The sequence below is a fragment of the Saccopteryx leptura genome, chromosome 2 (genome assembly GCF_036850995.1).
Source record: "Saccopteryx leptura isolate mSacLep1 chromosome 2, mSacLep1_pri_phased_curated, whole genome shotgun sequence".
Lineage (NCBI taxonomy): Eukaryota > Metazoa > Chordata > Mammalia > Chiroptera > Emballonuridae > Saccopteryx > Saccopteryx leptura.
The window spans coordinates 40734370-40747403 of NC_089504.1; the positions used below are offsets into that span (position 1 = coordinate 40734370).

At 50.9% G+C, this 13034-nt stretch overlaps 1 protein-coding gene across 5 annotated transcripts in view; it reads right to left on the reverse strand.

The window, feature by feature from the left end:
* The window catches only part of DAPK1 (death associated protein kinase 1), a 192860-nt gene that overhangs the window by 13918 nt on the left and 165908 nt on the right, over positions 1 to 13034 (reverse strand). For all 5 annotated transcript variants that reach the window (XM_066367854.1, XM_066367853.1, XM_066367850.1 and 2 more), the window contains exons 20-21: positions 4918 to 5140; positions 198 to 386 (exon numbers count right to left, since the gene is read on the reverse strand). In XM_066367854.1, coding sequence (XP_066223951.1) covers positions 198 to 386; positions 4918 to 5140 — 412 coding nt within the window. The remainder of the gene's footprint in view (positions 1 to 197; positions 387 to 4917; positions 5141 to 13034) is intronic.

Consider the following 13034-nt stretch of genomic DNA (forward strand, 5'->3'; position numbering starts at 1 on the left):
TGACTTTACTTTCTAGGGGTATTAAAAAGCCCTGCTTCAGTCCAGGGTGACTTCCCAAATCATTGCACTGGCTCTTCTTCTGTTCTTTGTGGGGCTGGGGCTCTTGCCCAAAGGGGCAGACTCCCTTAGGGGAATCACTTATAACCTTGGCAAAGGGACCCTTGAGGCCCTTCCCCTTCATAGTGGGAGTGACATACCATTCAAATAGGCATTCTGGATGTCGATGGCCTTGGTGGACTGGTCATCGGAGGAGCAGTGCAGGTGGTGGGACGGGGCCACGAACACCTCCAGCATGCCCTTGGTGAGGCCCGGCTCGAACATCATGCTGCGGCTCCTTACGCTCACGTTCTCGCAGCCCGGGTACAGGTTGTTGATGCTCACGGAGACTGCAGGCAGACAGGCAGTGGTGAGACTCGCCCGGGGCAGCGTGCAGGCTGGTGCCCCCTCCCCCCAGCCTTTGCTTTTGTGTTGCTCTTTTCCAGGACACTCGGTCCCCACCCCACTCCTGCCTCAGGCAGGGCTGTGTGTGCCCCTTGTATGTGCTGTGCAGCATCACTTCCCAGAAATGCTGGGCTGATTCTTTCTGTTGGTGCCACCTCCTGTGCGCCTGTCCTGAGAGGCCAACCCCAAGGGACTGCATCTCCTAGGCTTGCTTGCCATGTGCTGCTGGTTCGGGTCAGCCAGTGGGAGGCACTGCAGAGCCTCCTGGTCCTGTCTCCTGGTTGGTGGCTCAGCCTTTAGCCTCCAGTGTTTTCAGAAGATGGTAACACAGATGGCCAACTTTTTTAAGGAGAACAAGCTTCCTGCTGTCTGAGTGATATAAATGGACCCAGGAGGGCATCTCTCCCAGGAAAGGAAAAAGGCCTGACCATTCTAGTGAGGTCATGGGTGTCCAGAGTGTTGGTCTGGGACATAGTAGAGCATGGGCCCCAGGCCCGAACTAGCGGTGCCACTCTGAGGTGACACGTTGGCTGTTTCTGGAAACAGACCTCCTTCTCTGGAGGCCACACCCAGCCAGTACCGCCTGCCTCTTCCCCAACCCAGTCTCCCCCAGGTGGTCCTCATGTCACCTCATATCTGTTGCCATGCTCTGTTTTTCCAAGGACACTGTGAATGCTGTTTTGTGAGGGCCAGGAAGTGACAGGTGAGCTGTCCAGACTGGGGCTGTAGTGGGGTCCAGGCGCTGCCTCCTGCCTGCGGCTCCCCACAGCCCAGGGTGTGCCTGCCCCGCCCTGGTCAGGAGGAGGGCTTGCTACAGAGGCTGTGGGCAGGGCTCCTGGCTCTTTCCAGGCCGCAGGCAGCTCTAGGTTTAACTGACGAATCTTGTCTCTTTCAGAGACTGGATAGAAAGTTTACCCACCCCTTGGAGCAGACCAACCACCTGGGCATCAAGCAACACAGGCTACTGTGGGCTCCCCATCTCTTCCATACTTGCCTGTGCCCTCCAGGACGCTACCTCACAGGACCAGACAGGCCTGTGACTGAATTACACCTCATGACCTCAACTAGGGGTGACCTTAGCCCCGGGGCCCCACACTCCACTGCGTTCCTGAAATGTCATTTCTATCCCAGGGCAAACGTTCATGCATGGAATGGTGGAGTCTGCTTCCGAGCTCTGTCTCCTGGTCTACGGGGCTCGAAGTTAGGAGCTGGGAGGATGTGGGGGAATGCAGAGACTGCGCCTCCAAACGGGGCCGCTGCCCTCCTCCCCGGTGACTGGCACCAGGCCGCACTGTGAAACCGCTGTGGCCAAAGCTCCACTTTCCCACAAGAAGCAAACTTATCCAGTTTATTTTATTGAAATCTCTGGATTTTTCTAAAAAAAATTTTTTTTGAAAATTATCTTTAATGAATTTAACAGGGTGTCATTGGTTAATAAAATTATATCGTTTCAGGTATACAATTCTATACTACATCATCTGTATATTGCATTGGGTGCGCACCACCCCAATCAAGTTTCCTTCCATCACCGTTTATCCCTCTGTTCCCTCCACCTCCCCATCCCCCTTCCTCTCTGATAATCACCATGGTATTGTTTGTGGCAACGAGGTTTTTATTTTTTATTTTGTTTGCTGATCCCGTCACCTTTTTCACTGTTGGCAGCTGATTCGATTTCTCTCTTTCCCCTCCCCCATACTACAAAAACCGTGGCTTGCCAGGCTGCGGGGTGCGACTCTGCCTTGGGCAGAAACACCCTCTGTCTGTGAGCCTTGGGGTACTTTTCTCTGAAGTGGGTTACGACACCACCTTTCAAAGTTGAGGACGCCAATGAGCTGCTGTGCGCAGCACATGGAACACGGGTCAGCACAAGCTACGCTCACCATGCACGGGCCTTTCCACACTCTCCTGCTTCTTCCTAGGTTTTGTTTTTGCCTCCCCCAAAGCAGCAACTTTGTCAGTCGGACAACCGTTTGGTGTCCCCTTGGCCTCTTTCATGAGTTTCTGGCATTTGTTACTGTCTTCAGTCTTGCAAATCCCGGGAGGGCTCTCTTTCAGTCGAGGGACCACAGACAGCAGAGCTGAGCTCCTGAGAGAGCAGTGACGTCAGCTCCCAGGAAAAGGGAACACACTTTGAAGGTTTTCTCCATTTTGGTTGGAAACCAGCATCCTATAAGATGACGGGACACCAGAGAGAGTCTAAAGAACTAAGACTCATGGGATATAAAAAAGCAGTGTTTACCTCCTAACAGTCCTTACAGAGCAGCCTGGCCCTCGCTAAGGAGTTACCTTGACCTAGAAATTGGAGGGTTCTACCCAAGCAGGCAGCTCTGAACCAGGGGAGCCAAGGGGACGAGAGAAGCAGCCCCCGGACGAGACCCACTGCGTCTCTGTGCTGACTGCAGCTGGGGAGGGCTCGTCTGGCCGAGAGAATCTTCTGTCACTGAGCCCCGCGACCCAAGTCTCTTTAAGCACTGGCTGAAGGATGTTGTTAGACACGGTGAGACTTTCTGATAATCTGGTCATCCTGAGTTGAAGTTTATCAAGAATCTACTTCCAGATTCTTCCAGGTGTGGACAATGAACCATAAGGAAGATGAATGGAGATATTCTGAGTGGGAGGGTGGAGCAGCAGATAAAATCTCTTCCTTGAGGGGAGCCATATGCCACTAAAGTATGGCTGGTTTAGTTTAGCTCATGGGATCTGGGCCATAACCTTCATACCCAGTGAAGACATAAAATTTTAGATCACAGATCCAAATAGATCTCTTTGCATTTGGTCTTACAGACACATGCACACAGACACACACACACACACACACTTGCCATCCTCTTTGCCCCCAACACACACACGCAGACACACACACGCACGCACGTGCCATCCTCTCCGCCCCCATCACTGGTTCAGACCCACAGCAGGTGAGAGCTGGCATGGCTCCCTCCAGAGTGACTCCATAGCTGCCAGGAAGTCGACTTAGGACTAGGAACACCGGCAAAATTATAGTGGCGAGTGGGAAGTGTGTGCACACAAACGCCCTTCCTCAGAAGCTGTGTCATTAATAAGCACCGGCTCAGGAGCCCGATGCTTCATGACCATCGGCTGTGTGACAGCCCACCTCACCCCTCAAGGCTTCTGTAAAACGGTGGTAAAAACAACCCATAACCCTGTCTCATGGATAAAATGAGGTTTTACACGCCCACTTTGCCAAGTTCCAGACACACAGTTTGTGCTTCATAAGTAAGTATTAGCAACATGAGCTAGCAACTTTATAATCATTCTAATAAAAAATCCATTTCGGGTACTTTTTTCTTTAAGTTTCTGCTGTGTTCAGAGACAAGGTGAAAGGGCATAGGAATCTCAGTCAATTGTTCCCGTTGTACCAACTTCCCCAGGCGTCCTTCCTCATGGACAGAGGAGTTACAGAGACACAGACTATAAAACATTGTTTTCAACCTAGGGAGCAGATGGCACCTTTGTGGTACGCTGTACAGAAAATCAATCTGAGGCACCAGGTCTCAAAACTGACATTGGTTAGGAAAATCTTTGAAGCTCTCTACTCTTACGTTAGCAAAACTTAAGACCCTCGCTCTAAAGTGAGGTTCAGGAGTTGCCGTGGCTGGGTAGCTCAGTTGTTCAAAATGTCATCCCGATACTACAAAGGTTCCAGGTTCAATCCCCGATCAGAGCACATACGAAAATCAACCAATGAGTACATAAATAAGTGGGACAACAAATTTTTCTCTCTTTCTCTTACTCCCCCTCTTCCTTTTTTTCTCTAAAATCAATACATTTAAAAAGTGGGGTTCAGGAGAAATAACACCCGGAGTGGTCACTTTCCTCTTGCTCACAGTGGGTGTTTCTCCCTGGGGAAGGACAGATAAACCTGAAGTTCGGGGTGTGACTACGCCAACGATCGTGTCTGAGGAAGGTGGGGAAGACAGCCAAGCCTGCTTCCCACTGAGGGTCCATGTGAGTGGAGGGACCAATACTGAACACCATTAAGGAGCTTTTCAAAACCACTGGTTAACTGTGAATGCGCAGAATGGGGGTCCCACATGAACCCAGTTTTGTTGCTCTATGTCCTCGAATGTCTAGGTGTTCCCGCAAGGCGTGAGGCCCTTCCTGGGGCCAGTACTTGATCTGTGTGAACTGGAACATGTTAGTCCAAGCTCTGTGTCTTCAAGAGCAGAGTCCCCGAGTAGAACACAACACAACTGTGCTGGGTGCACATCGGTAATTGTGACCTTTTGTGTCTGTGGCCGTGACTGCTGGGAGGCCCTCTCCTTGCTCCCGGGGGCAGCAGGGCGGTGTCCCCAGGCCCACAGCCAGGGTAGACCACCCCTGAAAGCCCCCCGGGCGATGGGCGCCAGCCAGCTGGGACCCAGTGATTGTAACAAAGCCACCACTCGTCTTAGACCCTGACCTGAGAGGGGGAAATGCAAGCCCCCGACTGGAGAGAGGGCCGCCGGAGGCACCTACCTGCCGGCTTGGCAGCCAGGGGTGACGGCGGGAAGCGGGTGGAGTTGGTGGAGGAGAGCCGGGGCCGGCGCCTCCGGAAGAAGCCCCTGAGCAGCCCGCACTTGAGGGACTCCACCAGGGTGGTCTTCCCGGAGCCCGAGTGGCCGAACAGCTTCAGTTTGATCCTCGGCTGCAGGTTCTGTGTGGGTCGCAGCTGCTGGATGAAGAGTCCTCGGTGTGTATCCTGAACACAGACGACAGGGGCTTGTGAGTCACAGGACGGGAGGAGGCTCCGGGCGGGTGGCCGTGCTGATGCCCGTGTGCCGAGCCCAGCGCTGTCCCTCCGGGGCTGCGACGTCCCCCTTTGTTCTGCCCTCAGCACATGTTTAACAGGTTCATGTAAAATGCACATAACACTCTTTAAGCAACTCTCAAGTGTACCATATAGCAGTGTTAATTTACTAAGGACTTTCTCTAGTTCATTGACTTAAAAAAATAAAATGCACATAACATGCACTTCACCACTTCAACCATTCTGTAACGTGCCATCCAGAGGCTTTTAGTGCATTTACAAGGTTGTGCCACCACCACCACTGTCTGGTTCCAGAGCAACTTCAGCACCCGGGGGACACGGCGCCCATCGGGGGACACCGCGCCCATGGGGGACACCGTGCCCATCGGGGGACACGGCGCCCATCGGGGGGACGCCGCGCCCATCGGGGACACCACGCCCATCGGTGCCACTCCTCACTCTCTCTCTGCGCAGTCCTGGCAACCCCTGGTCTGCCGTCTGTCTCTACAACCTCCGGTTGCCGTCTGTCTCTACAGCCTCCGGTCTGCTGTCTGTCTCTACAGCCTCCGGTCTGCTGTCTGTCTCTACAACCTCCGGTCTGCCGTCTGTCTCTACAGCCTCCGGTCTGCTGTCTGTCTCTACAGCCTCCGGTCTGCTGTCTGTCTCTACAACCTCCGGTCTGCCGTCTGTCTCTACAGCCTCCGGTCTGCTGTCTGTCTACAACCTCCTGTCTGCTGTCTGTCTCTAAGGCTTTGTTGATCTGCATTTGATGCATAATGAATGGGTGGAGAGATTTGTGTGAAACAGGGTCAGCCCTGTGAGAGTGCCCGGGGCACCTGCCCCTCCTTTACGACACTGATGGTACAAGATGAAGAGAAGGACATCATGAGTAAAAAGCTAACTCATGGGAAGGGAGCCAGGGGACATGGTAACTCTTACACATTCTTTCTCAATCTTACAGGGACAAGCAGGAGTCTCCCCAACACCGGATAAACCACACTTTCGTTCATTCATTCATTCATTCATCAGTAAAAATCTAAGAAAGGCCTCCTGTGGGCTAAGTACAGTGCTGGGAGTGGGAACGTCTGAACGTGTCCCAGATCTGCGGTCTTGGGAGACACAGACATGTGAACACTCTGACGTCAAATATAACGGAAGGGCTGGTGCTGGCAAGGTGTTCTGTGCACTCAGAGAATGCACCTCAAGGTCTACATTGTGGGACATCAATCATGCCACCCTGGCCCCACCCAGTCTCACACGCCAGTCTCATTTCCACCACCCTGCCTGGCTGCTGGCTCTCTAACAGGACCTGTTAGAGCTGAGACACGCAGCCTGAGGTGGTTCCTTCTCTACTACCCAGGATGATCCTCTCTGCTCCAGCCTGTTAACTTCCATGCGTCCCACGAGACCTATCTTGACTTCTCTTGGAATTTTTCTCCCTGGCAGGTTCAGGCCCACACATGGTTCTTCATCATAACCTCACCAAACAGCAGGGTGCTTGTGTTAAGCTCTTGCCCTTTAGGATAGGAGCCAACCTAACAGGGGAGACGGCAGCCCCGGCACCTGGCCCAGACAGGATGTTCAATAGAGGTGTGGGATAAATGACTTGAGTCAAAGGTGACCCATGCAAGAGCATTTCAGACATGAATGCCCTCCTTTCTGTCTCAGTGCATCCACAGACCTGGCCAGGCCAGTGCTTCCAGTTCTAAATCCTGGCTGAGCCACCGTTACTTTTCCCACAAACAACCAAGCAAGCTTGTATAACAAACTCACAACTCTCCTGAAGGCTACAAAGTTCCTATCCCTCTTTTCTTTTTAAATATAATTTAATTTAATTTAATGTTATTTTATTTGAGAGAGAGAGAGAGACACACACACACACACACACACAAACAGCGAGCAAGCTAGAGAGACAGGGAGGGTGAGAAGCATCAACTCGTAGTCGCTTTCACTTTAGCTGTACATTGGTTGCTTCTTGTGTCAAGGGCTGAGCCAGCGTCCCTTTGCTGAAGCCAGTGACCTTTAGGCTCAAGCTGGTAAAGTTTGGGATCTCGTGGATGAGTGCCCTGCTCAAATCAGCAACTCCATGCTGATGAGCCTGTGCTCAGAGTTGGGAGACCTCGGGGTTTTGAACTTGAGACCTCAGCATTCCGTATGGATGCTTTATCTACCGCATCATCACTGGTTAGGTCCTACCCTTATTTTTTATTGATAAATTGTAACCCCTCTTTCTCAGTAGGGCAACACTGTCCCTTAGCAGGCTTTTAAGACATCTGCGGTGGCATTTTTAGTTGTCACTCTTGGGGGATGCTTCTGGTGGTGGGTCTGAGGTGCCCAGATATATGTACACCATGTCCTGAACAGTAAGATTTCTCCTGGGCTGACTTCTGAGTGTCTGCTGAGCATTTATATAGGAAATAAACCTGTTTATAGTATCTGATTTTAGGATTAACTGACTCATTTTACATATGACCCGGCAGGTATTTTCTTTAAGGGGGGGAAAGGGTATGGTTAATACATACTGAGTTTTCCAAGAATGCACTATTTTATAAATTGGTGGGAAATATATGTAAATAATTTTGCTCTTTCCGAGAGTCATGGCAGCAGACGCCATCCGGGCGTCTGTAGGCACTGTGTTCAGCGACCATGGGCGGGCTGGGGAGTCTGCCAATTTCATTACGCCCCCTCATGCCCTGTGCTCCACATACTGAAACACTAGATTTTACTGTAAATATTTTTCTTTGGTGTCTTTGTTATATTACAGTTAAGGCATCCTATTAATTTTTTTAAAATACCTGAGTAGGTATGTTGTTATCTGTTAATTTCATTTCTGGAGGGTAAAGAAGGCACCACTAAATGCACGTTAGACAAGGTTGGACTGGCTAGGGTCGGAGACCATGGTTTGGACAATGATCCGTAGAACGTGAAGTTGTTTTTACTCTGATTTCTTCTTTGAACCTCAAAGGCAAAGTGCTGCAGAGCACAGAAAGGGCTGGGGTATTTTGCCAGCAATTTCCTTGAATTAGGAAGGAAGCACAAAAGCTGAAAAGGTTCTCTTCTGAGATAGTAACATATGGAGGTACTGCCGACCAGGCTGGAAGGAATGGGGGGCTGGATATCTCTCGGATGCTGCCTACTGTTGCACATCAGCCCACGATGACCTGAAGCAGGTCCACCTTCCTTCATTCTATATATTTAACCTTCAAAACCAGCCCTTTTCCTTTTCAATCAGCATCCCCTGCTCACACCTTCACCGTGTGGTGAGGATCACCTCCCCTTCTGAGCAATTCACAGATTCACAGAGTACACAAAAGTTCTCCACCTATTTTGTGACACACAGCTTCCTCACACACACAGACACACAGATCCTTTGTGTGACGCCAGTGTCTGTTAGTCCTGAGACAGGTGAAAGGCAGAGAAACCGCGTGGCCTTTAATCCGATCACTGGGTTCCGGGTGCCTGTGCAATGAATGAACTTGTGGCTCTTTCTTGTCTGTTTCCTGTCCTGTGGGAAGGGGTGAGAGCATATTCTTTTCTTCTGCATGAGTTCCTCAGGCCGTTCCACTCTAATGTGACTTGGACCATGGTCCCATGGACAACGCTGCCCCGGGTGCCTGCAGAAGCCTCTCTGAGCCAGGGCCGGCTTGCTCCTGTGCAGCGGGGAGCAGTCCTGTGGGCCTGGCTCTGCACTGCCCACCACTGAGCATCACTCCTTTGAGTTCCGTGCAGGGCAGTGGTAGCCAGAAGCGTCTGGCAACGTTTGTGTGCCTGTTTCCCAGGCTGGTCGCAGACACAGAGGCAAGAGAAGAACCAGCCACTGACGAAGACTTTATTTGTCCTAACTCTAGTAAGGCCCTCAGCCCTCAGGTCTTGACCTTGGCCTGTGTCCACAGCCCGGTTAGTTCAGTTTTAGCAAGAATCCTGTTGGATCAGTTTAGTGACAATCCCTCCTCCCCCCTTGATATCTGATCATATTGCTCACCCCCCACCTTTGATATCTCATCACCCCATCCTGCCCTTAGCAAGAATCCTCAAGTCTGTGTCCTGTAACCTTTAAAACGTCTTATTTTCTTACTGCCTTAGCGTCCCTGAATGGGCTAAGGGCACCCACCCAGAACCATCAGTATGATAAGTGGTTCCCTTCCTACCTCCTCAACTGTGGCTCTGTGACATTCAAACACACCAGTGATATCCTCGGTGCCTTTTTTGTGTACCCCACCCTGGCCCCCAATAAAGGTCCTTGCCACAGGTCCTCTCTGCTTCTCCCCCTTGGTGGAGCTTGTGCCTTGGGTCCTTCCTCCCGACACCTATCTCTGAAACTTAGGAGTCTAAGAAACGTTGTTTCCTTCTGAGCCTCCCTCCTCTCTGCCTCCTGCTGTAGCTGCACCTGGCTGACCACCTCAGAGAATTCAACACAGTTGGTCAGGCGAGAAGCTCGCTGGGTTTTTTTTTTTTTTTTACAGAGACAGAGAGAGAGTCAGAGAGAGGGATAGATAGGAATAGATAGACAGGAACAAAGAGAGATGAGAGGCATCAATCATCAGTTTTTCGTTGCAACACCTTAATTGTTCATTGATTGCTCTCCCATATATGCTCTGACCGTGGGACTTCAGCAGACCGAGTAACCCCTTGCTCGAGCCAACGACCTTGAGTCCAAGCTGATGAGCTCTGCTCAAACCAGATGAGCCCACGCTCAAGCTGGCGACCTCGAGGTCTCAAACCTGGGTCCTCCGCATCCCAGTCCGACGCTCTATCCACCGCACCACCGCCTGGTCAGGCGAAGCTCGCTGGTCTTGATGCAATTTTTTATCTACAGACCCCACCTTGCTCCTTGGCTATAAATCTCCACTTGTCCTTACTGAAGTCAGAGCTGAGCTTACCTCTCTCCTCTGCTACAACCCCCACTGCAGTGGCCCCTGAATAGAGTCTGCATTCCTGTCCTTAATAAGGGGTCATGAATTACTTTTTCTTTAGCACCTGGAGTGGAGATGGATGATTTTTCAGTCTGCAGCAGTAACGTCCACGTGTACGACATCTTCTAGCTTACTTGTGCGGTCACTAACACTCCTTATTTAAACCTCAAAGAAACCTTTGTGGTTAATGTGGTCATGCTCCCTTTCAGATGGGCAACCGAGGCTCAGAGGGGCCACTGGCACTTCCCTAAGGCAAAGACAGAACTCACCACCAGGTCTTCTTTCTACTGCTGCTCAGGGGAGGCGGTGGGTTTTAAACCAAGATTTGTAACTTGAGGGCAGGATTGCAAAGTGGGGTGTGCTGGACTGAGTTACAGCACTGAAGAATATTCAAGGAGGGCGTTTCCAGTTTGTCCCACTCAAAAGACACGCCCCACTTTGGTGCAAGGTCCCTAGGTGCAATGTCACCTTGGGGGCATTCTGATTTAAAGTAAGATTTATAAGTCTGTTATCAAAAGGCAAAGAGTAAGATGAACTCTCCCTGCTTTGGATTTTCACAGAAACGGGTCACATCTCATTTCAGCACCTCTCTTCCTGAGCAAGTGACTCGGATCGCTGGGTGGGCTGTGTTAGCATCTCTGGTGTCCCCGGGAGGTAAAGAAGGCTTTAATTCTTCATCAGAAACAGCAAGTCTCCATATGAAGAGGCTGTGCTCATATCAGGATCAGTCACAAGCTCACAGGCTGTTTCCCAAACAATACTGTCTTCAAGATATCTTGTTTCCTCCCCAAGAAAATACTGCTTTGCTGGACTCCCAGCTCAGCTTTTATGACGTCCTATGATCATATGAACACACCCACACATCCACTCTATTTGAGTGAGGATGAGGAAAGGCAGTGAGGAAAGGATTTCAAAGCCAAAAGGCATAAAAGGACCACAGACGTGCCACCTTCCCTCCTGGCCTCTGCCCAAGGCCTCTGCCCAGATCTCCAGCCCTTCCCTTTCCCTCCTACCAGGAGCTAAAGGGCTTGGCTGGCACTGACTCCCACACCACTTTGTCTAACCAAATAAGCTCGAGTCTTCTTTTTAAAGAAATCTAACCCTGCCCTGGCCAGGTAGCTCAGTGGGTTAGAGCATCGTCCTGAAGTGCAGAGGCTGCTACTTGGATCCTCGGTCAGGGCACCTACAGGAGCAGGTTGATGTTCCTGTTTCTCTCTCCCCTTCCTCCGTCTCTAAAATCAACAATAATAAAAAACAGAAATCTATACTCATCTTGCAGGGTGATCCCTCCTCATGCTCACTAAAAACCTTGGAGAATCTAAATATAACTAAATTTGATAAAGATATACAGGACCGACAGAAGTTTCTGAAATCTCTCTCCACGTGGTGGGCACCGAAGTATCACTTTTCACCACTAGATGGTGCAGCAGGGGTGGATTACGGGTTCTGACCAGTCTCTGCAAGACAGCTTCCATCAACCCACAATAGATTGTGCTCTCCAATGCAGGCTAAGGTTTGGATGCCGAGAGGCTCTGAAGACGACAGAATATCGATTTCTCTGAAAGGGGAGCACAAAATTCCACCCCTAGTCTATATGTAACAGGAGCTGCAAAGTCTCCGCATGCCTGGGCTGGCCACAAAGCCCTCACTGCAGTTAACAACGCCAGGGGAGTGGAGAGTTGGGAGTATCGTAGTCCCTAAATCCTCTCTCATCATTTGAAATATTCTCTTGTTTGTGTCTCCCACTGCGCCCCCAAACCATCAGGGGTGGCTGGAGGCCCCGAGTGTCTGTGAGTGTGATCTCTTGCGTGCAGGGCTGTCGGCGCTGGAAAGATGAGGGGGAAGCAGCATCGACCGCCAGAGTTCAGAGAATCAGAACTCTGAACCCGAACTGGCTGTCCAGGTGGTCGTAAAGGTGTGCTGTGAAAGTGGGCGGCAGGACACACGTTTCCCTCCCTGTTAGCTTCAATCTTAGACTTCAAACATCTACCCAGGAGCGTGAGCGTCCATTTGTATTCTTGCACAGTCACAGCCTGGAGAACCCCAGTCCAAGCACCTTCATAGTTCACCTGGCTACCAGGACCCCTTCTATCTGGACCTTCTGAGCACTGAGAGGTCAAGTCCTAAAACCTAAGTCAGATCTTGTTCTCGCTTGTTTAATACAACTGAAACAAACCCCAATCTCTCTCTCTCTCTTTTAGTGAGAGAGAGACAGGGACAGACAGACATGAAGGAAAAGAGATGAGAAGCATCAACTCGTAGTTGCAGCACTTTAGTTGTTCATTGATTGCTTTCTCATATGTGCCTTGATCAGGAGGTTTTAGCTGAGTCAGTGACCCCTTGCTCAAGCCAGTGACCTTTGGGCTCAAGCTGGCAACCATGGGATCATGTCTATGATCCCACACTCAAGCCAGCGACCCCATGCTCAAGCTGGAGACCTCGGGGTTTAGAACCCGGGTTCTCAGCATCCCTGGTTGATGTTATCCACTGTGTTACTGCCTGGTCAGGCCCAAGCCCCAATCTCTTTACCAAGGTCTGTAAAGCCCAACCTACTTCTCTGATTGGATGGTCTCAGCATCCTTCTCTGCTCAGACCACTGTGCTTGAGCTCTCCAGCTAGCCCTAACCCTCCTTCTTGGTCCGTTTCCTGGGACACACCACATTCTTTACTGCCCCAGGCCCTTTGCATTCATTACTTTTTCTGTTTTCCACCAACTCTTTCTGACTGCCTCCTATTTCTTGTCCTTCAGGTATGGGTTTAAATGTCACCATGAGAGAGGCATTCCCTGACCAGTCAGTGGAAAGTAGCTGCCACCGCCTCCTCTTACTCTTTCATTTCTCCCTATTCGAATCCCTTGCACTTACACTAGGGGGCAGCAGAACTTCCTGTAAAGGGCCTGGTGGTCTCTGCTGGGACTTGCACGTATCCAGAAA